The 27,455-nt window shown below is 36.4% G+C and overlaps 1 protein-coding gene across 2 annotated transcripts in view; it reads left to right on the top strand.

The window, feature by feature from the left end:
• The first annotated feature begins 3,811 nt into the window (after positions 1-3,811).
• The window catches only part of LOC128871793 (E3 ubiquitin-protein ligase TRIP12), a 48,261-nt gene continuing 24,617 nt past the window's right edge, over positions 3,812-27,455 (top strand). The window contains exons 1-3 of one of the 2 annotated variants that reach the window (XM_054113866.1): positions 3,812-4,059; positions 23,274-24,314; positions 24,661-26,280. In XM_054113866.1, the coding sequence (XP_053969841.1) occupies positions 23,666-24,314; positions 24,661-26,280 (2,269 nt within the window). In that variant the 5' untranslated portion in view covers positions 3,812-4,059; positions 23,274-23,665. The other variant, XM_054113865.1, reaches the window with a different exon arrangement.

Raw genomic sequence — 27,455 nt, 5'->3', positions numbered from 1 at the left:
ATGATGATTTTGTTCTTCTTCTTCTTCTTTTGACTTCTTTTGTTGAATGTAAATTTCAACAATTTGGGAGCGCTCGCGTGGCGTGTACTGTTCCATGGTAAAAATCTGCTTGGACTGACGCTTCCAACGCGGTCCGTCGAATATGGGCAAACCTGTATACTCGAATACTGATGAAGTAGAATGTGAAAAGTCAGAGGAACAAAGAATATCAGATCATGAAACTATATTGTTCCGGTGCAACATAAAAACACAAAGCCCATTTGCTAGAGTGTCAGAGTTAACTTCCTGGGAGGGAAACAGCCCTGAAAACTTTCTAAATCGCCTGAAAGTGCAACTTTGCTGATCTGCATAGCTGTACCACTGATGTTATGCAAGAACAGATTAGCAGTTGTCTGATGTCCATAATGAAACAGTTAACTACTAAAAAGCAATTTACATTAAAATTAGAAATAAATGATAGAGAATTAGTCGAAACTAATAAAGAAAGTATACATTTTATCAAAAAGCCATTATGACAGGAGATTGGGTAGAATACAACGAAATAAAGAAAATATACAAGAAAATGGTTAAAGTTAAAAAAATTCAGTATATGGAACACAAGGTTGAAACAAATAGATATGATAGTCGTTTAATGTGGAAATATTTAAAAAATGTTATTGATAACACAGATAACAAAGAAAACATTAAAGAAGTGATTATCAACGGGTAAATATATAGAAATAATAGCGAGATGGCTAATAAATTAAACGAATTCTTTGTGGATAGTATTATTGACATAAATAGCAACATAGAAAATGTTGATTCTGAATTGACAAGGCAGGAAAAACTCTCAACTACGTTTAAATTTGTTAGGAAATCAAAGAGGAAATTGGGTGGATATAACTTGTTATCAGAAGGGGTAATTAAGGATTCAGTGGAATATATGGGTCACTTTTACTAGTAAATAGTAGTGGAAAAAATATTAGAAACGGTGGTTAAAAACCAACTAATATTCTATATTGAGTCCAATAATATTTTCATAAAGGAGCAGTCCGGTTTCAGGGTAAAACATTCATGCGAAACTGCACTTAACTTGGTACTGTCGCAGTGGAAGGAAGACCTCAATTCCAAAAAGAATAATGTTAAAAAAATTGAAATATATTGATGTGGAGAACATTGAACTTGAATTGTTCCGTAGTTTCTTGTCAGACCAGAAGCAACAAACGCTTATAAACTCATCTATGTCAAGAAAGGTAGGAGTGGAAATTGGCTTACCGCAGGGGTCGGTCCTAGCTCCCATACTTTCAATGTTTATATTAATGATATTAATACAGCATTGAAATATTGCTGCGATACTCTCTTAACAGTCAGCGATAGAAATCTGCATGGAGCAGTAACAAAAATGCAAGAAGGTCTTGACTCCTTATACAATTGGTTGTGCGTAAATAAACTTAAATTAAATGTGACAAAAACAAAGTTTATGGTTCTTTCTAGAGCAATAAGTGCCAGCTTCGGGGACCATAGCTTACAAATAAAAAATGAGAGAATTGAAGAAGTAAAAGTAATTAAATATCTTGGAATTTATATAGATAATAAGTTAAAATTTGAAGACCCCGTTGAACATACAGTTATTAAGATGGCATAAAAAACGGGGCTGGTGAAAAGATATTAAAATTTAAAATTGGAAAGTGATGATATGGGTAAATGCATTTGCATTTAATTTTCAATGAAACATTTCGAATACAAGTATAAAAATAAGTAAAAACACGCGTGTGAGTGTATACTACAAGTTTAGAAAAATATATGTATATTGTATAATATTATAATCTGTCAAACTATAGTGAAGTTCGCGAGGGCACTTTGAAGGCAAATAATTACCAAACTGTTATTTCCGGAATAATTGGGAGTTATAAACGTTGTTCCTGAATCACTTCCTAACATCTCTATCTAGTTAAACAAGTCGTTATACTTCCCTGAAACTGCCCATGTTACATTATAGCAAATCCCAGCCTTGGGCCTATGAAAGCAGTTAGCCATTCCACACTACTACTCTTCCACCGGGTCTGAAGAGGTGATCCGCAGCATTCCCCGTATGTATAGTAAGTATGGGGAATGTTTATGCTGCTACAACAACAAACAACAACAGGTGATCCGCAAAGTATCTATGTGGTCGACACTCGTCATTCGGATTTCGAGACCAAACTTCAAAGCAGAGGAGGATAAAGCAAGGGGTGGCGTGTTTTCTTTCTTGTTTTTCCACTTTTATATCTCAAAGCTTTCTTAGAAACTAGAGGGAGTTTCACTGATCTCATACTCTGACGATTGCTCGATATTAGCGTCCGGCAATGACATCCATGGCTCGTGTTCAAAAATAAACGACTATCTCTACAGGCTTCGACAATTATGGTCCAAAACCGCAACAAAGCCCTCACATCGCTAGTAAGTAGCACTTGACCACCCTACAACATCTGGCAAGGCTACTGGAGCGTATTTTAACTAAAATTTTATTGTCTAGATTTAGCAAGATTCTCATATTGCCAGTCTAATAAGGAAATTTCAGTTTACTGTACACTCAGTATTATTTCAGCGAGTTTAAATGTTAAATTTTCCCTTTCAGTTTTTCTACGCAGTTAACTGTATAATAAATATTGCTGTATAATAAATATAATATTACTTGGTTATCAGCACATGCGGCTGCATTTTTAGGAACTATGAAGTACTGCGTACTTTCAGCAAGACGTCGCTTTTCACCAAACGGCGGCAAACAATGACAAATTATTGGTCGAAAATATTAAAGTGACTTGAAACGCAGTTTGTTGACCCCATTCTGAAAATGAGAAGCGACTCAATGTGTTTCGGGGTCGTGCCCGGGGTGAGACCGTATGCGGCGACGTAGTAGTGGAGTGAAGACGCGAAGGGTGAATTCGACCTATACGATTTACGCACCTTATGAATATGTGCAGTGTAAAGTATTAAAATATGCCAAACCTACGGCGCAGGCAGTCGGCCGAAGAATAGAGAGAAACAAAATGTTAAAAAGAAGCGATTGTTTTGATAAATCACTTTGGTTACTTGGCCAAGCAAATGAAAACAAATGTGAATATAATATTTGCTTAGCAAAGCATCCATATGTAACCATTTTACATATAAACATATCTACTAGCTTGGTTGTTATATTCGCCCATGAATTGCTGGTTGCAAGGTTGTTGGTGACTATTGCAGCAACGCTGTCATGTGCTTGCTTTTACGCTCAGGCCAAATGATTCTCCCCTTCAATACACCGTTCCATCCATGTACTTAAAGGTTGCACTGTTCTCTGATCAATATAATTATTACACACTCGCCAGTATGCAGTATGAACGCAAACAAAAACTCACACATGCTGAGATGGCGATGGTGGCAGAGGTAAAAAGGTGCATGTGGGCATTCCGGTGACAAAGGCTAACAAAACCAGAACTGACCGTTCAGTATTTAGTACCGATAGTATGTAGTACCAAGTTGTAGGATACGATTATATTGATATGTTTATACATATTTATGTACGTATACACAACTTTACATATGCGGAAACCCCGAGCACGAACATGTTCCTGAGTATGAATATATTCGAGTGTCTCACAAGTGTGGTTGGAGAGTTGAGTGAACTGATAAACTGTAGTGCTACTAACTTTCCTACTCACTGTATGAGCCGAGCCAAATGTTAAAAGGGAGAGTCGAGTCGCATGCACAAGCTCGTGAGCCCAACTCGTGTGAATGGCCTGCGTTTGTGAGGCTGCCAGCACAGTACAATTTTGCCTTCAGTCTCTATTTTGAATTCAGTGCGGTAACGACATAAAAGACGTGTCTCTTGTATTATAATTTTACATAAAACTTTTTACTCTTTGTTGTTGTGGCTGTTTTTGTGTTTGGAAGCAGTTAGTGGTGGCAGTGCAAGAGGATATAAACGGTAGACGTAGAAACCAAGAGTATGTTGTTGTATATAGAAAAAGCAAACTCCTTACTCTCGCCATCTGTAAAAAGAAATGATTGTCGATAAAGCTAAAGGCAACAATAAAACAACAGTGGAGGAGAGCAACGAAGGTAGTGAAGAAGTTTCAATACATACATACACACATGCACGTATACTAAATGTAACAATGTAGTATATGGATAAAATATATCAGCACAAAAGTTTGAGAAATTTTAAGTGAACACGTACGATGCCGGAATATCTTATTAAAAATGAATTCACAAGAAAACATAAGGCTAAATATATTAAATCCAATATTGTTTCGTAATTAATATAAAACTGTAGCAGTTTCTTGGGTAATTGCGAAAAATTCTACAAAGGAGCAGACAACGTCGAAAACTACAAGGCGATTTTAAGTGAAAAAGTAAGAGAATATTAAAATAATGAAATAAATGAGTTAGAAACTCGTCGAGAATAAATAATATACATATCTGTACTCACAAGCAATAATCACCTAAGTCGAAAATTATACTTTTGAGAAAAATCACTTTATATATGTATATACTATATGTATGTATACATATATAATCCAAATGCGAATGCGTTGAGCTTGTATGTTATTATTAATAACGTTTTTTAAATGTTTCAAAGGTAGGGATTTCTCAAATTTATAGTGTTGTTAGTAGGCGATAGCGATAGCGCATATACAAATACATATGTAATTGAATTATTTCGTAAGTTGACTTAGGCAGATATTGATTTGACCACAGGTATGTATATAACATATATATTGAAGGAAAAATAAAGTTGCAACAATATTAAACTACTGTTCTGTGCATTGACTATAAGTTGGTTGGAAGGCAGACGTTATGAGGTGAGATAAGTAAATAATTGAAAATGTGTATGTGTGCATGTGCGTACATATACACACATCTAGCTAAATATGTGCATATATATTGTACGTATTTGTATTATATATTTACTGTTGCTACAATGTGACTATTGTTGTTGTACATAACATAAACACGACATTTTGTTGTGCCGAGCCAGTCGCTCGTCTCTCCTCACCTCCCTCAACAAGACTACATTTTCGTTTTTATTGCTTGCTGTGTTTGTTGCTGTTGTCAGTGTTTTCGTTCGACATTACCAACAACAGAGCGCCAGACATCGTTTTCTATTTTATTTAATTTTTCTTTGCTTTGGGGTGCGCAGCTGTATTACTTGAACATCGATTTTATATTTAGTAGAAAATTTTCCGTTTTTCACCATGTAACGTAATTACAATAGTGTGCAAAATCACTAAAATGTGAATTAATACAAAAAAGTGTTCGCAATCTATTTATATTGAAATTTGCACTTCCGTGATGGACGGACGGAAATAAATGTTTATTTTGAGGAATGCTGCTGGAGTGACAGTACTTCAGAGCTAGTTTACTGAGGCGGCAGCCCTTGGTCGAGGAAAAACACGAGTCATTTCGGTACGTAGAACTAGCTGCCATGAAAATTTAAAGATATAGGTATTTTGGCCTGCAGTCTATGGCTGTAGTTATAGAAATCAAAGTAGAAAAAAAAACTTGATTACAAAGAAACAAAATACAGTACAGCAGGTAGAAGTAGCGTTTGGTCTCACGGACAGTCGGACAATTTACCCGCTACAGGAATTTACGACAGTCGGAGAATTTACCTCGTTAAACCATTTTGTTTTTAAGTGTAAATCCATTGATCTGGCTGACCCTTAAATCCTAAGGTCATCAGTACTTAGTCTTGCCAAAAATTCCGTGAAAGAAAGAAATTCAGTTATTTTTGTTTTTGTTCGTATGCATTGTCTACTCCTAAATTATATCTACTCAGTTTCATGGCAAATTTCGTTTGTTAACAATAGAGTTGGGAGCTACGGAAAATCGCTTTGCAGTGATAGCATTACGTAAGTGTGGTAAAAGTGCAACTGAGATTTACGAATTGCTGAAAAAACTTTATTTTTTTTTAGGTGACAACCTAGAAAAAGAAGTAATCGTCCTCGCGTGGCTCGAACCAGTGTAACCATAAAAACCGTTAGAGAAAGAATTCGCAGAAATCCCCTTAGAAAGCAGAAAATCATGTTCAGGGAAATGAATGTATCGACTAGATGCATGTAAAGACTAATTAGAGATGATCTCCACATGAAAGCCTTTCGTCGCTCAACTGGTTATCTGTTGACAACACGCTTAAAGAAAAATATACTTCACAGATGCAGAAAGCTTCTTTGACGGCACGCGGTCAACGGTCATGAAAATATTATTATTATTTAATGGAGATATATACAATATAACCCTAACTCAACTAGCACGTTGGCTACTCATGAAAATATTATTTTTACAGATGAGAAAATTTTTACTGTTAAAAAAGTTTTTAGAAGAAAAACGACAAAATCTATAGTAAAACCTCTAAAGCCGTAAAAAATGTTGTTGCAAGGGTTCAGTGTGACTACCATCCAGCTACCGTAATGGTTTGGTGGGGGATTGGAGAACTTGGCATGTCGAAGGCCTCACAGAAATATGTAGAGCCTCAAGCAATCATTGGTTCGAGCAGCGACGTCAATATTCATGGAATCCGTGCATGCTCCAATAGCTGAATGTCATAATCATTTGAAGGCTTGTGTCAAAGCAAATAGTGACCATTTTAAATAAAAATGAAAATTCTTTTTTAATATTTACATGATTAAATAAAACTAACTTTATTCAAAAAATATTTTAATTTCATATCTATAACGGACTTACATTCTGTCAAAAAAATATCGGGAATTGTTCATTTAAAAAGCGCGCGTTACACATACAGCCATGGACAGATAAATAGCACAAATGTATGTATTTGCCTTGACTATGGCCTTGAGATGGTCCAGAAACGAATCGCAATGTGCCCGAATGTGGCTAGCAGGTATTTTGGCCCACTCGCAGACAAAGAAAATAATCTGTCGGATTCGCGTCTGGTGAATTTGAGAACCGTTGTGTGTGGACGTTATGAAGTTCGGAAAGTTGTTTTTTTACCCATTCTTGGTTCACTCGAGCTTTTTGGGACGGTGCCGAGTTCTGTTGAAACGTCCATGGTCTGCCAGCGAAATCTTCAAAGAAACCTCCAGAATACTATCCCGATAATATTTCGCTATTACATCGACGCCAGGCTCGATAAAAATGATTGGAGAGCGCCCATCTACGGTTACAGCGGCCCAAACCATTACCTGTGTCGTGTGCTGCCTCTTGGTGGCCAATCGATGACTCAAATTCTCGTATGAAAAGTCGGTTAAATAAGCCCTATCGTTTTGGCAGTTTACGAATTGCTCAACTTGAAACATTTTCTCGTTAGAAAACACAATGTTCGGAAATTGACCGCTTTCGGCCAAGCGAAGCAATTCTTTCGCTTTCTCAAGTCTGTCTTGATGCTGCTTTGGTGTGAGATCATACCCGTGCATCAGCTGCAATTTGTGCACTAAATTTACTGATCTTTAATAACCCCGCTAAAGATGAGTAAAAAATTTTGCGTATTACATATGAGGCATACATTCATATGTACGAGTACATATGTATGCACCACTGCGTATATGTACATACATTTATTTATTTTCCAACTAAATTTTAAATACATGAGCTTGTTACTGAATTTTGTTTATTTCATTTCGCAACTACTACCAACTGTTGAACTCCTGTCGATGTACTGTTACTGCTACTGCTGCTACTGGTTTTATCCTTGTACAGAGTTTTGGCGGAGCTCTATGTTACTAAATGTTAAATGCAAAGTGAAAATATATACAGTGGCTCGCATAAGTATTTGGACTGTAAAGACGATTAAGTGAATCCTTAGGATTTTGTATTATATTGTACAAACGTTTCAAAGAAGTTATTGCATATTCGATTACAACAGTGGTATCAATCAAGAACAAAATAATTAAACTCAAATTTTTAATTCAATTACATTTTAAGTGAGCTGAAAATATAAATAAAATATGCATGCCTTTGTTTCTGATAACCATTTGTAATCTATTTGGCATACTTTTATCAAGTTTTTCACAAAAGTTGAGCTCAATTTTTTGACATTTTTGTGCTGAAGGACCTTCTTTATGCCATCCTTTGAACTTATGCTATGCTGGCGAACTTTCCAATCGAGATAGCTCCACTGTTCTCAATGGTAGGTTTTATGCTTCGGGCCAATGTCCTGATAAGAATGCAAATCTTCCCTTCTTTTTACCAATTGGAAATTTTTCATTTAAAATGTTAAGATACATAGCCTGATTCATATACCCTCAATAAAATGCAATTCTTTCGGCTAGATGCAGAAAATGAACGCCACACCATTACTGACCCACCACCGTGCTTTACTGTAGGATTCATATTTTTGGCAAGTAACGCTTCATTTGATCTTCTCTATACTTAGGGTCTGCCATCTGAACCAAAAATGTTGAACTATTCATCAGTGAATAGCACGTTCCGCCAAAATGAGACATTTTGATTTGTTTCTTGGCAAATCGCAGCCTTGCTTTACGATTACGTACGTTGATATGGGGTTTTTCTGCCGTTTTTATGAGACAATATTCAACATATAGCAAAGAAGTTTAATGTTTGGGACTTCCTCGAACTCCACTTTAAAAATAGCGTGAGCTTAGGTGTGATTGTAACCAATTTTGCCTGATACTGATGACTACAACAGGACGTCGATAATCTCTCTGACAGGTGCACAAGCAACAAACTGGATCTCAACTTTAAAAAGTGTGCTGTGATGTGCTTCTCGAGATCGCGCACTCCCATACCTGCAGTGTACACTCTCAATGGTGATAAAATAATGGAGGTGGATGACATCAATGACCTCGGTGTCACGACACCAAACTAACTTTCCACAGGCACATAGACGGCATAACTCAGAGAGCTTTTAAGATCCTCGGATTTATAACTAGGAATAGTAAGGACTTCAAAAACCCCTACTCCCTGATTTGTCTTTTCAAAACTCTAGTTCTTCCAATACTGCAGTATGGATCCATAATCTGGTCTCCATATACTGAAGCAGGCATTACTAGAATTGAAAGAGTGCAGTGTAAGCTCTGCAAGACCTTAGCCTTCCGGCATTCTTCATCAACCGTTTCAACCACAGAAGATATCTACATTCGGTACAACATCAACAGTCTGCGGGCTCGCAGCGCATAACGGATCTGGCGTTCTTCTATAAAGTGGTAAATGGTATTATTGATGCCCCGGCTGGTCTCACTCTTAGGAATAGTCGTCTACTGAAACAGTCGCTACCTACAAAAGCTACGTCTATCACGGCCCGTGCAATAGAATAGCCATCAGCGTCAACTCACTTCATGGTGTTCTCGATTTCTATGGTGGAACCTACGATACTTTTCTGCGAAATGCCAAAAATATCATCCTATAGTAATACCCTGATTTTTCTCAAGAACCTTCTGTCCCATAACCTTTATCATTGTATTTCTTACCAGCCCTCTATAAATTCTGATTCTGTACTCTCTAGTTACATATGTTTTCATCGGTTCAGTCGACTATTCTAAATAACATTTCGGAATTAGCTTACGCACGAATGTATGGTGTGTACATAGTAAACACATGAACAATCTTATACGAATTTTTGAATCAAAAATAAAACTTTATTAAATACCTTTGTGTATTTTTACTCACATGTATGTAAAAGTATGTAGGTATTTTAATTCCGTATCGCGCACACTATCTTGCATTTCACGGTGCCTTGTAGTTTTCGTGGTTTCAATGCATTGCTTATTTATTTCCTCTTCTGTACATTTTTATTGTGCACTCCTTCATGGTATCATACGCCACTCAAAGCCATACACTCGTATGTCTATCAGTCCTATATCTGTCTATTTATTTCATTTGCTGAGTTCTCTTGTATATCTATACAGTATTGTGGATAGACCACATTATTGTTGTATGTACAGTGGCTCACAGAAGTATTTTGCATAATAGCGCGTATGTACAAATTTAAGATTTTGTATGTACTAAGTATCCGAAAATAAAAATGTTAATACTTACACGCATTATTGAGCACTGTCTTAGCAATTGGGCTACACATCATGCACAAAAATTGTACCGTTAGGTGCATATAACAAAAAACGTGCGTAGCAATGAAAATGTGTGCTCACAAAAGTATTTTGCTTATTGTTTATAGATACCGTTACTGGACGCAGTTCAGTTACTTTTTCTGTTTTCGCTGAAGTTGCGGCTACAAGTGCGTATTATAATAAATTTTATTTGTAATTGAGTTCATTTCGTTTGTAATTGTGGTACTGTGCATATCGGAAATGCCAAAGGGTAAAGAACTAACTACAGCTGAAAAAAAAATTATTTTACATCTCCATAATGAAGGAAAATCTACGAAATATATTTGCAATATGTTTAGTCGATGCCGCCAAACGATAGAAAATGTAATAAAACGGTGTAAAGAACGCGGTAATTTAGAAAATTTAACCCGTTTTGGTCGACCAAAGTTGCTAACTGAGAGAGAAGAACGCCAAATATTGAAAGAAAATCGCAAAAACCCACATTTATCAGCCCCAAAAATCAATGACAAAATAAAAGCAACCTTTCAGATTGAAGTATCCGATGAGACAGTGCGCAGAGCCCTCAGAAGCAACAATATTCACGGTCGTGCAGCAAGGAAAATACCACTGATTTCACAAGTCAATAAAGCAAAGCGGCTTTTATTCGCCAACACCTATAAAACCAAAAGTTTTGAGTTTTGGAAAACCGTCATATTTAGTGATGAAAGCAAATACAACATTTTTGGTCCGGACGGACGTCGTATGGTATGGCGGAAGCCAAATGAAGAGCTGCGATTAAAAAATGTTAAATCCACTGTTAAGCACGGTGGAGGTTCCGTCATGGTGTGGAGTTGTATGTCGGCCCAAGGAGTCGGAAAGCTGGTGTTTATAGATGGAACGATGGATAAACATCTTTATTTGTCTATTCTCAAAGACAACTTACATTCCAGTGCAGAAAAAATGGGAATGTCGTCTAACCACTTTTTGTTTCAACACGACAACGACCCCAAGCATACAGCTCATGATGTCAAAATGTGGATACTTTTTAATACAAAACATTTGCCAACACCTCCCCAAAGTCCCGATATCAACCCCATAGAAAATCTGTGGGCCTATCTCGAAGAAAGAGTGCGAGAACACAAAATTTCGTCAAAAAGTGGCCTTAAAGATGTTTTACTCCAAGAATGGGAAAAAATACCTCTTGACTTTTGTCGCAAGTTAATATAATCTATGCCAAGACGCTTGGAAGCAGTTTCCAAAAATAATGGTTATCATACGAAATATTGAATTAATAGAAATTAGTATATTTGTACACCACCTAGTCAAAAGCAAAATACTTTTGTGAGCAATGAATTCTATTTTATTTTACTTTTTTTACGTTTACATTGGAACATATTTTTCTTTTAAAGTTTTGATACATTGTTTATGTAGATATAAGGTTTATGTTTAAGAATTTATGAAATAATTAACAAATGAATTTAAAAAATATACAGGAATTGAAGCGTGAACTTATTTGTCTTCTCATGCAAAATACTTTTGTGAGTCACTGTATATTTTAGTACATAGCATATTTGTAAATGTTTAGCACATATCAAGATATATTTATTTATACATATAAATGTTTCACCTATGTACGCTTTATATTTAAGGGGGTTTCGCAGTTATCTAGCGAGTGGAAGTTGGCTTTGCATCGCAACTCATTTCGCTTATTTTTAGGTTAGGCTGGCTTTTTATCTACTGCTTGATATGAGGGTAACTTTGCTCGAATACCGATGAGCTTGTTTATTTACAAAGCTATCAAAAGTGTAAGTACTCATGCGGCGAAGTGAAAAGCACCCGGAGAAAAGTTTGTCTATGGTTTATTACTATTAAAAAGAACAGAGTGGTTTATGAGTTTTTGATGCTTACTCCTTTCCCGTTCTCATATTTTGAACTTCGTCAAGCTAATGTTTCGAAGTTAGAGGAATGAGTTGTGAAGAAGAATTAGAAAGAAAGAAACTTACATTGCAATTATTTCATTTTAAAATTGAGCATTTAAATTTTTATTTTTGAGCGTTTTCAAAAATAATCCAAAGTAGGAATATATTTGTTATTAAGACTAACGAGAACGTGAATTGTGGAAATACCTTCATGTCATATCAGGACGACCAAGGCTGCAAAGACTACAAAAAGAAAGTATGCCTGAGAACTTACATCCAACAAAACCATACATATGTATATCCGATATGAATATGAATACTATGGTGATCATTGCCACGTTCTGGATACTGTAGCAGGTTAAACTCTTACTTATCCAGAATTGACCCCGACATACTAAACATATGCCCGGCAGGTGAAGGAACCCCGCATGACACTGACCACCTTTTCACATGCCCCATCAAACCCACTCATCTAACACCCCTGTCCCTCTGGACCCAACCTGTCGAAGCAGCTGGTTTTCTGGGCCTAGCGTTAGATGAGCTAGACGAAGACGACCGGTGATTACACTACATTAACAGGGCAAAGTTACTGCTACCACAACAACAACAACTATGGTGATCAGATTGAAAGAAGATTTCCGGATTAAAAAGTTTTTTAGGATTCATGGCATCGAATCCAATAGCAAAGCCGTGATTCAACCAATTCTTTTCTGGTAAAGTAATTGTCGAAAATGTTGATAAAGTCATGGAAATCCTTGAGTCGGGCCGACATACGAGCACTTATTGCATATTGCGGCCGCCGCAGCCGAATGGGTTGGTGCGTGACTACAATTCGGAATTCAGAGAGAGCGTTAGTCCGAATCTCGGTGAAACACGAAAATGAAGAAAACGTTTTTTGCAATAGCGGTCGCCCCGCGGCAAGCAAACCTCCAAGTGTATTTCTGCCATGAAAAAGCTCCTCATAAATATATCTGCCGTCGGAGTCGTCTGCAAAACAATGTTTGACAGCTGCTTCATTCTTTTTTTGCGGGAGAAAGTTCTGAGTTCTGTCTTGGTTTTCAATCAAATGGAAGAAATCTACGATGTTAAACATCAGAACAAATGACAGATTACTTAATTAGAGCGGATCTGAGAAAATTGATTTAAACCATAAGTCTCTTTACTTAAACATCTATGTAAATATTCTTCCGTATATCCTATGAATTTACCTTTCACATAACTTAATTTCTTTAATTCATGTGTTGATAGTGCCTAATAATCGTTTCCAGAAAATTAACTCTCTAATATCTTAACTTTTGTAGTAAAAAAATAATCTTATTAGAGTAGTGAGCCGTAAGCCCTGGCAGCTAGTGCTCCTTTTTTTTATTGTAAAATAACAATTTATTGTTATTTTCCATATATTAAATAAATAAATAAATAAACATCAGAACGATGCTTGGGAAATACAGTATGATTTTTGCTAGTAAAGTAGCCATGATTTAAAAACTTATGTCATGTTTATGTTTAATTCTATTTTTGCCCCATTTCAAGATACATATGTACCTTCTGCTCAAATATGAACGAGACGTTATCAATAAAACGGTCCGCGGATGACATATGGCAAAAATAAATTTTTTGTTTTTTGGTAGGACGTAGGACTGTTATAAGCTTACATGGCAAATTTCAGCGTGATATGTCACATAGTTTGTTTTCTGTGCTACTGTAAACAAGTCAAGCTCGAGTGTGTTCTTCGAATTTAACGATGGAAATTCAAGTTGAACAAAGAGTTTGTTTGAAATTTTGTTATTCCAACAAAATTTCGACTTCAGACGCCTTAAAAATGCTGCAGACAACCTATGGGGACTCTGCTCTATCGCGTGCACGTGTTTTCCAGTGGTACAAATCGTACATCGGTTGAAAACTTGCCTCATGAACGTCGTCCAGCAACATCAGTAAACGACGAAAACATCGGAAAAGTAAAGGAAATTGTGCTTGAAAATCGCACAAATCGCAAAATCGGTTAACGCTGAATATTATTTAGACGTTTTAAAGCGTTTGCGCGAGAACATTCGTCTTAAAAGGAAGGAATTGTGGGACAACAAGTCATGGTTCTTGCATCACGATAATGCACCAGCTCACACCTCACGTCTTGTTCGCGATTATTTGAACAAAAATAATGTTAATATCGTTCCGCAAGCACCGTATTCGCCTGATATGGCTCCATGTGACTTTTTCCTGTTTCCCAAGCTCAAGTTGCCGCTCCGTGGAAAACATTTTGAGACAATTGAAGTCATAAAAGAGAATTCGAAGAACACACTCGAGCTTGACTTGTTTACAGTAGCACAGAAAACAAACTATGTGACATATCACGCTGAAATTTGCCATGTCCTACCAAAAAACAAAAAATTTATTTTTGCCATATGTCATCCGCGGACCGTTTTATTGATAACGTCTCGTTCATATTTGAGCAGAAGGTATATATATGAGTATTTTTAATTAAATTTTTTTATTCAAGTACAAACATTTATATATATATATGTATGTAAATAAAAAAGCAACAAATTATTCATTTCGATAGCCGGAAATCGCCAAACACGCAAAACATTTGTCTTATTTATGCCTCTCACAAACAAACTTCTTCTTCTTAATTAGCGCTGTAACCGCTTACGCGATTTTGGCCGAGTTTAACAAAGCGCGCCAGTCGTTTCTTTCTCGTGCTAACCTGCGCCAGTTGGACACACCAAGTGAAGCCAAGTCCTTCTCCACCTGATCTTTCCAACGCAGAGGAGGCCGCCCTCTTCCTCTGCTACCACCAGCTGGTACCGCATCGAATACTTTCAAAGCCGGAGCGTTTGTATCCATTCGGACGACATGACCCAGCCAACGTAGCCGCTGGATCTTCATTCGCTGCGCTATGTCTATGTCGTCGTAAAGCTCATACTCATCGTTCCATCGTCTGCGATATTCGCCGTTGCTAACGTGCAAAGGTCCAAAAATCTTACGCAGAATCTTTCTCTCGAACACTCCAAGCGTCGCTTCATCGGATGTTGTCATCGTCCAAGTTTCTGCGCCATACGTTAGGACGGGCATAATGAGAGTCTTGTAGAGTGTTAGTTTTGTTCGTCGAGAGAGGACTTTACTGCTCAGTTGCCTACTTAGTCCAAAGTAGCACTTGTTGGCAAGAGAGATTCTACGTTGGATTTCAAGACTGACATTGTTATCGGTGTTAATGCTGGTTCCTAAATAGACGAAGTCTTTTACAACCTCGAAATTATAACTGTCTACAGTGACGTGGGTTCCAATACGCGAGTGCGCCGACTGTTTGTTTGAAGACAGGAGGTACTTCGTTTTGTCCTCGTTCACCACCAAACCCATTCGCTTTTCCTCTTTGTCCAGTTTGGGGAAGGCAGAACTAACAGCGCGGTTGTTAAGGCCGATGATATCAATATCATCGGCATACGCCAACAATTGTACGCTCTTATAAAATATTGTGCCTGAGCGATTAAGTTCTGCGGCTCGTACGATGCTCTCCAACATCAGGTTAAAGAAGTCACACGACAGCGAGTCACCCTGTCTGAAACCTCGTTTGGTATCAAACGGCTCGGAGAGGTCCTTCCCAATTCTGACGGCGCTGCTGGTGTTGAGCAACGTCATCTTACATAGCCGTATTAGTTTTGCGGTGATACCAAATTCAGACATCGCGGCATACAGGTAACTCCTTTCCGTACTGTCGAATGCAGCTTTGAAATCGACGAAAAGATGGTGTGTGTCGATTCTCCTTTCATGGGTCTTTTCCAAGATTTGGCGTATTGAGAATGTTTGGTCGATGGTGGACTTTCCAGGTCTGAAGCCACACTGATAAGGTCCAATCAGTTGGTTGACGGTGGGCTTCAGCCTTTCACACAATACGCTCGCTAGAACCTTATAGGCGATATTTAGAAGACTAATCCCGCGGTAATTGGCACAAATCGCAGGATCGCCCTTCTTATGGATTGGGCAGAGCACACTTAAATTCCAATCGGCAGGCATGCTTTCATCCGACCATATTTTGCATAGGAGCTGATGCATGCACCTTACCAGCTCCTCGCCGCCATGTTTGAATAGCTCAGCCGGCAGTCCGTCGGCGCCCGCGGCTCTGTTGTTCTTTAGCCGCGTTATCGCTATTCTCACCTCGTCATGATCGGGTAGCGGAACGACAATTCCGTCGTCAACGATTGACATGCTGACATGCGCAGCTGTCACTGTTTAATAGGTTCGAGAAGTGTTCCCTCCATAATTTAAGATTGCTCTGTACGTCAGTCACCAGTTCGCCGTCTTTGTTCTTACAGGAAAACGCCCCGGTCTTGAAACCTTCTGTAAGTCGCCGAACTTTCTGTTAAAATTTTCGGGCGTTGTTCCTATTGGCCAGCATCTCAAGCTCTTCGCACTCACGTATTTCGGCCTCTCGTTTCTTCTTTCGGATAATACGTCTCTCTTCCTTTTTCAGCTCTCCTCTCAGCTCAGCTCTCACAAACAAACTAAACATACTATATTGCTACAACCGTGGACATATCTTTGAGACGAGTGTACCCACATAAAAAAATAATAATACTCGAAAGTCGAATGTACGTAGCCTTCGAAATTTGAAAATTCATCCTATTTTTTGAACAGACCTCGTATGTTCGAACCACCAAAAGATGCTGAATAAGTAAACGCCAAAAGAAACGAATGCTGCTGGAAACAATTTTGTCGGTGTGACCGGACAGATGTTTCCGTATGTAAATCGACACTAACAGAACTTTCATAAATGTATACGTATGTATGTAGTTAAATAGAAATAATAAAATACTTCTCTTAATTTACCCTCGTTTGTTTGAAATAAAACAAATATATAAATAGTGGCAGAGTAACACTGATTAAGTTTAGTGATCTATGGATAAATGAATTAATAATTAAAAAATTACAGTTTCCTTTTGTTTTGCGGGAAAAATTTTAAATTTTAAGTAAATAATGTAAAAATTGGCCATCAGGTTCGATTTGACAATGTATACGATTCGTTCAATATTCTCAGCTTTTCTATAACCAAAAATTAATTTGATTTAATCACAAGCTGTAATCCAAATAAGTATGTATATGTATAAGTAAAATATTTGTGAATAAGGTTTGCACAAATCTTAAACCAAAATTGATTAAAGTTATGTAAAATATATATTGCAATAAGAGTACCAAACGAGAGGTTAAGTACCTTTATTACGCTTTATTGTAGGAATATTATTGAATAGGGCTGCCATTCTTATTTTTATTTATTTTCTTTAATTTTAAGTATTAAATTCGCTGTCCGAAAAATATTTAAAACACAACTTATTTTATTTCAGCTAATTTAATATTAATTCAGAAATTTTTAAATTGCCATCTATTTTAATATAAATTTGAAAATTTTAATTCATTGCGCACTTTTAGTTTTTCTAAACTTGAGTATTTTCTCTGACACCTACCTACGCTCAATCGGTTCACACTTAACTTTCAACACATCGAATAATAAAATTTATAATATGAATTGATAAAAATTTTTGTTTTAAGTTTTCCACAAACTAAAATTTCAAATGCTTACTTATGAAGCGTAGCAATACACGTCGTGTATTAGCTAGTACATATTTAGAGAACAAAACTTTCAAAACGCTTATCTGCTAATAAATATACACACTGTAGCAATTCAATTGATTTTTCATTTGTGTACTGATATGCATTGTACCTACAAAATATTCAGTCAGCTTCCTTTTCCAGGGTGCTATACTTATTGTTTTTTCTTCCTTTTTGGCACTTAATTGCTGAATAACTACACAATCGATGAAACTGACGTAATTGTAGTTGTTGTTTGTGTGTGCACTTAGAGCTTTTGAAAATATTTGCAATTGATTGTTGTTTATTAGTAAATCGTTAAATAAAACTGGCTTCTCATGAGTTGAGAAAATTTTCTAATATTCACGTGTTCTGTTTTTGTTGCTACAAGTTTTGTTAAATCGTGGCATTTTGTGTTGTTCTTTCCTGCCATACATATTGCATATAGGTACGTATATAAACATACATAGAAATAGGCATGTATGTATGTACATATGTATGTACATATGTATGTACATACATATTTTCATTATTCATGCTTGGCGTTGAGAAATCGCGTACATGTTTCATTTTAACGGCCTTGAACTCATTTTCTTGCCAACTGTTTGCGGCAGTCAGCAGTTTTGCACTCGAACGTACGAAAGTAAATATAAAAAATAAAGCAAAAAGAAAATACAACAACACGGCATTAATGATCGAGCATTGAAAGCGGGGTCGCATGACGATACGGTAATTTTTCTATTGATATATAAATATAATAAAATTGCTTTGAGAATATAATTTGGCGCTCTTTCCTTGTTGTGTTTTGTCCCTACATTTATTATATGTAGGCACATATGTAAGTACATACCTATTTAACCGAAATAAATATTTATTGCATGTGCAAGTTTTCTCAAATCAATTTTGTTAGAAAATAAAGCCGCCACTTCTCTCGTACCCTGATAGTCGGTTTTGAGTTACTGGAACGACCCGTATTTAAATCCGGCCAAGGAGTGTCACTTTCGCAGAATCCCCCCCAAGTTTTTGGGAAATGCGAATGCAGCAGCAACTTCCCTTTCTGCTTCCTTGAAATGGTTGTTGTTGCTGTTATAGCAGCATAAACATTCCCCATACATATATGGGTCGATTCTGCTTGCTTAGCGAAACACTTGTATGAAAGAAGCAACAACAAATTAAACGAGCAAAGCGCTTTTTATCTAACGAATATTATTTTAGACAATACTTTTAACAAAAGTATTCATCTTCCCGGTGGGGAACTGTGCCTAAGTGTAGTAGTCAAACCTCCGAACAAATTAGGATTGAAAATAATGAGTGGGATATTATTCCAACTTTCGTCTCACTATGATTTTAATAAAGTATGCAAACGCTTGTATTGAAGGACCGTTTGTTCATGCACTGCACGAAGATAACATCTTTTCATGTCCTATAATTTAGCTGATTAAAATTCTTTGGTAATTTTTAACATTAGATTATTTCTATTAGTTGTGAATAAAAACAAAAAGTAAAGCATCAACGTTGTTCTAAACAAATTCATATTCAGAAATATGTTAACGTAAAAAATGTGAAGTAACACTTAGAGCTCGAAAAACCATTCAAATAGAGTTGATATGCGTTCCCACGACAGTCGGTTTTACTTAACCGGAACGACCCGGATTTATATCCGGCCAAATGACTGTCACTTCAGCTAATGCTATGGTATTGACATCTTTTCAATTCCTAAAATAGAAATCCATATAGACCAACACCTTTAAAAAACCATCATAACAGTCATAATGATACCAGTAAAATCCTGCAATTTGAATAACAAAAATTCAAAACGCCTGGGACGCAATACTCCAGGAACGATGTGTAGAACTGGTGAAGAGTTTGCCTCGGTGATGTGATGATGTCATTGAAATTAAGGGATATCCAACTATATTTAAGTTTTTTCTTGTAATTTGCTGTTATTTCAATTAAATATATGATACTCTTACTCGCGCTAAATACGTGCCCAGCTTTCACTCGCACTTTTTGCATATAAATGAGTTTGTTGCGTTGAGAGGAAGAGACGAATATATCAGACGATTATAGCGGTTTTTGCCCTACTCTATTTAGAATCCATTTAGTTTGATAAAAAGAAGAGAGAATGTTACCTAGCATAGAGTGCTTAATTCGTGATCATCACTTTGGGTACTACATACTTAGATGTATGTGTATACTAATAACGATGACTGAGTGTAGCGCACTCTATATTGTAGATAGCAACTTGTCTTCTCGGCAGAGCTCAAGTGCTGCGCTCTGGCTGCTTTTGCTTGTGCTTTTTTGTCTTGCTCAGAGCTAAATAAGAGCATACATAGTTGTGTTTGTAAGTAGGCAAACATTAAGCGACTAGTGTGGACAGACGAACCGACTGACCGACAGACTTACGACCCTTGTCAGAGCTTCAGACTTACTTGGCTGTTAAGCTGAGTGCCTGCCAACCCGTCCAACAACTTGTCTGGAGGTAACGCCAAACGCTACGGCTCGTGAGCAAAAGGGCATACTTGCCATGTTTGAACTTGCTACATACAATACACCCGATCTACCAGTTTGCTCGGATGACGCGTCAAACTTGTTTTGCTGCATAATCAAAAAGGAAAATCACAAACTTATGTACTATATGTACCTTTGTTACTTTTGATTTTGAGCTACTACATGTTTAAATATGTTTATTCTTACCTTGATTGTGTGCCCCTTTTTATTTTAATTGTTTTTGTAATAATACAATAATTCGTTGACGTCATGCCGTCTCAATAACGAGCAAATGGTGTTATATGCAATAAAAAATGTTTATATACATACGTATACACACATATACATATATATTTTTATATATATATATATTTATATATATATATATACAGTACTATCTCGATAATCCGGACACGCGGTAGTCCGGTCACATCTATAATCTGGACAACTGCATAATTCGGACAGTTTAACATTTTTTACTCTATAATCCGGACATTTTTCAAATTTGCCTCGCAATATGTACATACATATGTATTTTAATTTTTAGTTTGCTTTGTGAGTTTTTCGTAAAATAGCGGTACTTTAACAACAATATATGTATACGAAATGCAACAGCATAAATCACGCGTTGTGTTTATTCTTTAGTGACAAACTGAATTGAGTGGATTTGGTGTCAACAAATCTACTGTTTTTGACATAAAAAAGAAACGTGATGCCATTAGAAAATTCGCGACTAAATGTGAAATGAAATAGTACATACTAAATAAAAAAAATGTTTGATTATGTACAGATGTACATATTATTATGTAAGTATGATTGTACTGTGTTTAATAAAACTATTTATGTACATACATATATCTGAATTGCGTTATGTTCATTTCAAAAAAACAATGTTTAGTTGAAAAACAAAAATCATCTATAATCCGGGCACCCCCATAATCCGGACGACCCCTAACATTAAGGGTGTTCGGATTATCGAGATAGTACTGTATTTATATAATTATATATATATATATATATAAATATATGAATATATATATATATATATATATATATTTATATATATTTATTTATATATATATATAAATATATGAATATATATATATATATATATATATTTATATATATTTATATATATTTATTTATATATATATATGTATATTTATATATATTTATATATATTTATTTATATATATATATATATATTTATATAAATATTTGTGTATATATACTAATTTGCGCTTCAATTTGTACAAATCTCTTAACAAAAAGTGCGAATACATATATACATATATGCTTACTTAGCTTCATAGATAAATTACTGTTTGCATTATCCGTATTTGTTGTTGTTTTAGTGTAAACTTGTTCGTTGCGTCGTTTTGTTATTTGCCACGAAAGCGATAAGCAAAGCAGAAATGGAAAAACAAAATATAAACAAACTCGAAACAGCTGTTCTCACAGTACATTGTATGGGTGTGTAGCGAGTTTTTGTGTTTGTTTGTTTGTGTTACGTTGCTTTTTTTCTCTTGTTATTCGTTTTTTTTTTGTTTGTGGCCAGTATAAATCCTCCGTCACTAATAGTCATACATATGTACCCAACCAGCTGCAGATACTCGGAAGAGTACGAAATCGCTCGACCACGGGGTGTACTGATAAAAACTTGCTCAATCACTCATTTACTATTGCACTCAAAGCGTTCTGGCTCACTTAATTAATTCTCTCATCTTTGTATGCTATCAAAATAATCGGGTATGTACATGGTATATACCTATACACATTAAGGAGGTTACTGCTTACGGAACGTGCATTCTTGGTGTTTTTTTATTCTAAGGGGTTTTGTCTCTTTTTTTCTGTACTTTATGAGATATTTTAACTGTCAGTTCAACTTCATTCATTCACGCTATATACGTGATTATATTCTGTGGATGGGAAAAAAATGCTGTTTCTAGACTGCGTGCCTTTTATTATTGATCCTAGATTCAGGCTTTTACAATTTCTTTTAATTGTCCTTGTAACCCTGTTTTTTATAAGTTTCAATCTTTAGCAACAAACATCTCACAGTCCATCCATACGACCAACCCTATTTACTTCATAATTTTTTAATTCTACTCTGCCAATTTCTATCCACCTTTGTAACAGTTCAGCTGTCAATAAGCAGCTGAAATCATTCTCGTTTGATATCAAAAGAGCGTAATTCTACTTCATTGATTGCTTACATTCTGCAACTTGATATATCATAATTTCTTTTATGAATGCTCACTCTTTATCTTCTTGGACGTCCTATCTTATATTGTTTTTGAAAACTGCATTTGAGTTTATGGGACCAGTAAGTGTGCTTTTATTGCGTGGCCCACGCAGCGTGGTTGTCTTGATTTTCTAACTTTGACTTCTCGTTGAGTTTTTGTTGGCTCTTATCTGCGCATATCTGCTACAATATAATTGCAAATGTATACGTCGTGTTCCGAGTTCGCTCCTTTGTTCCTCGGTATTGATGTACGTACATATGTATATATTATATACATATATGTATGTATATTGATAATAGGTAGTTTAAAAAAATCTATGAGGTAGTTTTCTAGTGGTTGATACATTTATACTCCAAATAGGAAATGGCGATAGCGAAATTAACTGCAGACGTGGAGTAAGTTTTATATTATTACTTACTCAATGCGTCAAACGACTTAGACGTCATTATTTCAAGAATGTGGCTAGATTCGAGGAAAAAAACATTCAAATCCAGACAAGACGATCTCATGAGTACTATTCAGAAATAAAAATGTCGTCTGCCTTAAATTGCGCTAACCTCTAAAAATCTTTTAACTATCTACGAGTTATTATGCATATTAAGATGACGTGTTTTCCTGTGTAAAAGTGGCCGCAAGCAGATGACATCTCATTCGTAATAATCTACCTGAGGTGATTTTGATTTCTTAAAGATAAATTTGATCACGACAGGAAACCGAATTTTCGGCATAGGCTCTGTTATCTAAATGAATAAAATTTACCTTAGAATTCATAATCGGGAAATGGCAACTTACTTTTAAATGTTAATATTGTTTCACGTATTGCTAATTACTATTCATTCTTAATTTATGTCTATACATAGGTATGTTCATCCTCTAAGTTTTTTAGTCCAGATATTGGCGTATTCATGCAATGCTTTTTAAATCAAAAATATCTGCCATAAAGTCTTTTTATTTTTTATTTTGATTTTTTATGGAAATTTTGATAAAATTTATTGTGTATAAAAAATTGATGCAGTTTTATTTCATACAAAAATAATTGAATTTACTACAATAATAAATCCAATTTTTACGATTTCCAGATTCCCTAAGCAGCTGAGCAGCAAACCAAAAAAGGAGAGGTGAAAAGTGGCACAGGAACCTTGTAGTCAAAAACTAGACAAACGCTGTAGGCTGTCGCAAATACACTACAGTCTTGTCCGGCAGTTTGGCGTCGTCAATATACATATTTCATTGTGGCGTATAAAAGTTGACTAAGAAACTTTACATATTGTGAAGCTCAAGAAGGCAAAGCATAACAACAGCCATAATAGAAAAAAATTTCAAAACAAAAGCTCAAATAACACGCGGTTTATTTGATTTTATTTTTGCTTTGATATCGTGTAAGGAAATATTAAATTGGCTATAACACGAAAGGATACAAGTGTTGCGAGGGCATGTTTAGTGTGATCGAAAGAGCGGTTAAGTGTCGTCTATGGCCGAATCCGTTAACAGTCAATCGCTCTCTGCAGTGACGGAGGGGCACGACGACAGCACCACAATAGCTACTACAGCGCTTGCAAATACAACAACCCGTCGCAGTAGACAATTGAAAAAGAAGCAACCGCAGCAAACCGAGTATCCTCAGCAGCATAAACAAATCAAATTACAACTAAACACCAATAAAAATAATAACCAGCAGCAAAACATATCCAATAGTGGCGGAAGTGGCTTCGGTGGCGGCAATATCAGTTCTATAAAATCTCTATCTCAACAGCAACATCCGCAACAGTTATCCCACACATCAGCAACGTCAAGCAAATCAGCAGCAAGTGTAAGTAGTGGAAATAAACGTGGCCATAGTAAAAGTCGTTCAAAAACAACTGCAAGTGCAACCGGCCATAAAACAAATAGCAGCCATTCGGGAAAACGGGGAGCTTTAAATAATAATAGCAGTACTATAACTGAAGTTGCTTCGTCCAGAGCCCAGATTGGTGTCACACGCAGTGATCGCAAACGCCACTACGATCAGCATCATCCACTAAACACAACAGCATCAGGACCCTCAACTTCACATACATCTGCGGTCGTCTCAACTGCAGCTACAAAATCTACTGTACAGCAACAGCAGAAAGACTATAACGGTAAGAAGAAGTCTATTAAGGTTTGACAATTGTTTTGAACTTAAAGGCACTGTGAAAGACTTTAGATGGAAATATATTATTAACTTTGTGCGGGAGGTGTGACAGGGTTGTCGTGCTTTTTATGGGCACATTGTGAAACAGCGATGTTTAATGACATTTGTTGCTCATCTGAAGCATATACGATATTAGCTTATAATTTGGTATGACTTATTTGATAGATTTGTTTTAAGATGCACAATTGTCAAACACTGTATACCATTATTAAATTTTCCATATATTCCATATTTTCTCATGAATATTTTTTATTCGTTTCCCCGAATAACACTGGTTGTGAATCATTTAACAGATTCAAGTTCACCTCTTAAGAAGCGACGTTATCATAATAACATATCTCCGATCGCATCAACGTCAGCATCCACAAATACAGCTGCGCGCAACAAAAACTGTATAACTCCATCAGCTGTCGAATCAGGACCAACAACATCATCAAACTCCACCTCAACGCTTATTAATCAAAACGATTGTGTTGCACAGCGAACACGTTCGAAAACACTTTCCACTGAAGATATACATAATTTTGGTTGCGGTTCATCAAATCGAAGCAACAGGCATTCTTTTCCACTACTATTGTCAAAGAGACGCACGCGTCGCAGTGGTGATCTTAGCACTGGGAGTAGCCTAAACAAACCCAAAACTAATAGAAGCCACTTGAGTGAATCAGCGACATCATCAGTAGCTGTAGAACCGACTTCGACTTCGGCCTCGGCAACAGTAGCACAACGCATCAGTTTTAGTAGCAGCGGCAGCAGCAGCAGCAGCGGCAATACAAAAAGTAACTTACTAAATTATTTTCGCAAAACACGTAAAATCAGTTATAGTCGTACTGTAGAGCTCAACAAACGAGTAATAGCTACTTTCGCAGACGACAGTGCCGATAATAGCAGCGATAACAACCAACGAGAACAGCAGCAGCAGCACCACCACCACCACCATCATCATCATCGGCAGCAACAACAAGAAAAACAAAATCGAAAGCTCAACACAACCGCAGAGGGGAAGAATAACAAATCAAACTCAAGGCAAAGTAAGAGTCTTCAGAGTAGCACCAATACAGCTACAACATCGTTGTCTGGAACACGCAAAAGTGAGTGTGGTAGTGGTGATAAGAGACAACAACAGCCGTCTCAACAACTCAACACTCGAAATTTCTTATCTGTTGTAGGCAGTCGTATCAAATTTAATACGAAATCAACGCCAACAGTAACTGGTGTGTCAATTGAGTCAACAACTACCAATACATCAGGGAATACGCATTTACACTCCCAAACAAATTCAATTCAAAGCCATAGTATAGCTGCATCTGCTACGGCTGTTGCCAGCACTTCAGCCGGACAGTCGTTAAGTCGAACATCAACGACCACTGGTGCTTTATCCAGTGTTGATAAATATTGTAAATATCGTAAGAGTTTACGCAACTATCATCAGTTAATTGCGTTTTCGAACGACGTAAATACTGCAATCGAAAGCAACACTACCAATACAACCGCAAGCGGCAGTTCGTCTACCGCTAACAACGCCTCCAACGCATCGAACGCAACGAACAAAAATTCAGTTGACGAGAGTGTTGTAAACGGTGGTGGTGTTATTGCTGTTGGTGTTATTGACGCCAGCGAGGAAGAGGACGAAAATTCTGAAGATAACGTTGAGATTTACGAGGACGACGAGGAAGAAGACGATAACGAGGCGGCTGACCTAGAGGACGATTCGATCGTAGCCGACGGTGACGTCGTTATACGCGGCGACGGTGACGTCGACGAAGAGGACGAAGACGAAGACGAAGAAGAGGAAGACGTCGACGAGGAAGACGACGATATCGACGACGAGGAGGAAGACGACGACGATATCGTTGAAGAAGAAGAAGAAGACGAAGAACTAGCTACAGAGGATTCTGAGGAAGCTGTTGAAGGTGAGTTTTTCCTTAGAGTTTTTATAGTGGCAAATGAAATAAAAAGTGTCTTAATAAATTAATCAACAAAAACAAACACGGGAGACGAGACAATTTGTACAAAAGCAGAATTATACGATAATCAGCTCGAACGAAAGCGGATTGTCATAAGATTTTCTTCTTTATTCGGCTAAATAAGCTGCTACAACAATATAAATTATATAAACATACACACAAATGTACAATATATCAACTTGGCACCGATTTATTTTTAACCTTTAATATAAACGTAGCTGTATTGTTTAAATTGACTTGTACACCGTACATTTGTAGAATGTGAAAGCGCAAACTTGAATACATACAAACACAATTATTTGTTTATTGCGGTTGTGGTTATAAAAATGCGAGTTTTGGTTAACATTTGCAATGTGTATGGCTCGAAAGGCTTTAGAAGCTTTAATTTAATTAAAAAGAGACGCAAAAGAGGGCAGTTTGAGTTGGAATTCCAATAACTAATTAAATTGATAAAGTTTCAAATAGATTTAAAAATAGCACTTGGTTTCTACTTGGAAGAGTTATTATGACACAAAACTAATGGGATTAAATGAAAGAAAAAAAGAAAAATCTTTCCATCAGTTTATCGTGCACTTATTTGGTAGAGGCTATACCCGTCTTATAACAAGCTTAGTTGTTGTGAGTCTAACCTAACTTAATCGGCCAAATATCAATTCCACCCAATTTTTTATGCGATTCTGTAATATCACAAAACGATCGCTAAAAACGTTGTGATATTCTGCTGAAGTGACAATACTTGGTCGTTGGATAGAAATCCGTCATACCCACAGTAGGTCTTATGTTCGTTTCCTATAGCAAGCAGTAAGCAACGAATTGATTGAATAACCTTTTTACCAGCGGCCGTCTCCCGGCAGGTAATATCAAATATTCACTATGCTGGGCAATCCACAAAATGTTTGGTCCTTGATGTAACCGAAACATTCTATTCGTAAATGAAACCAATAGTTGCACTTTGTAAGAAAATATTGAATAATAATTTGCGTTGTGGAGATATAGACAACTTTTGTTTTTAAGAAATTTGGACCACTAAATTTTTGTTTGCTTTTTATTTAATTTCTTTCTGTTTATTTATTTTTTTAGTTAGTTATCGAGATTTCGTTGAACATGAACCGTAGAGAAAT

This window comes from Anastrepha ludens, chromosome 2 (assembly GCF_028408465.1).
Source record: "Anastrepha ludens isolate Willacy chromosome 2, idAnaLude1.1, whole genome shotgun sequence".
In the NCBI taxonomy this organism is placed as follows: Eukaryota; Metazoa; Arthropoda; class Insecta; order Diptera; family Tephritidae; genus Anastrepha; species Anastrepha ludens.
Note: the sequence above shows the minus strand (reverse complement) of the source record. Positions and strands in the feature narration are given on the sequence as shown.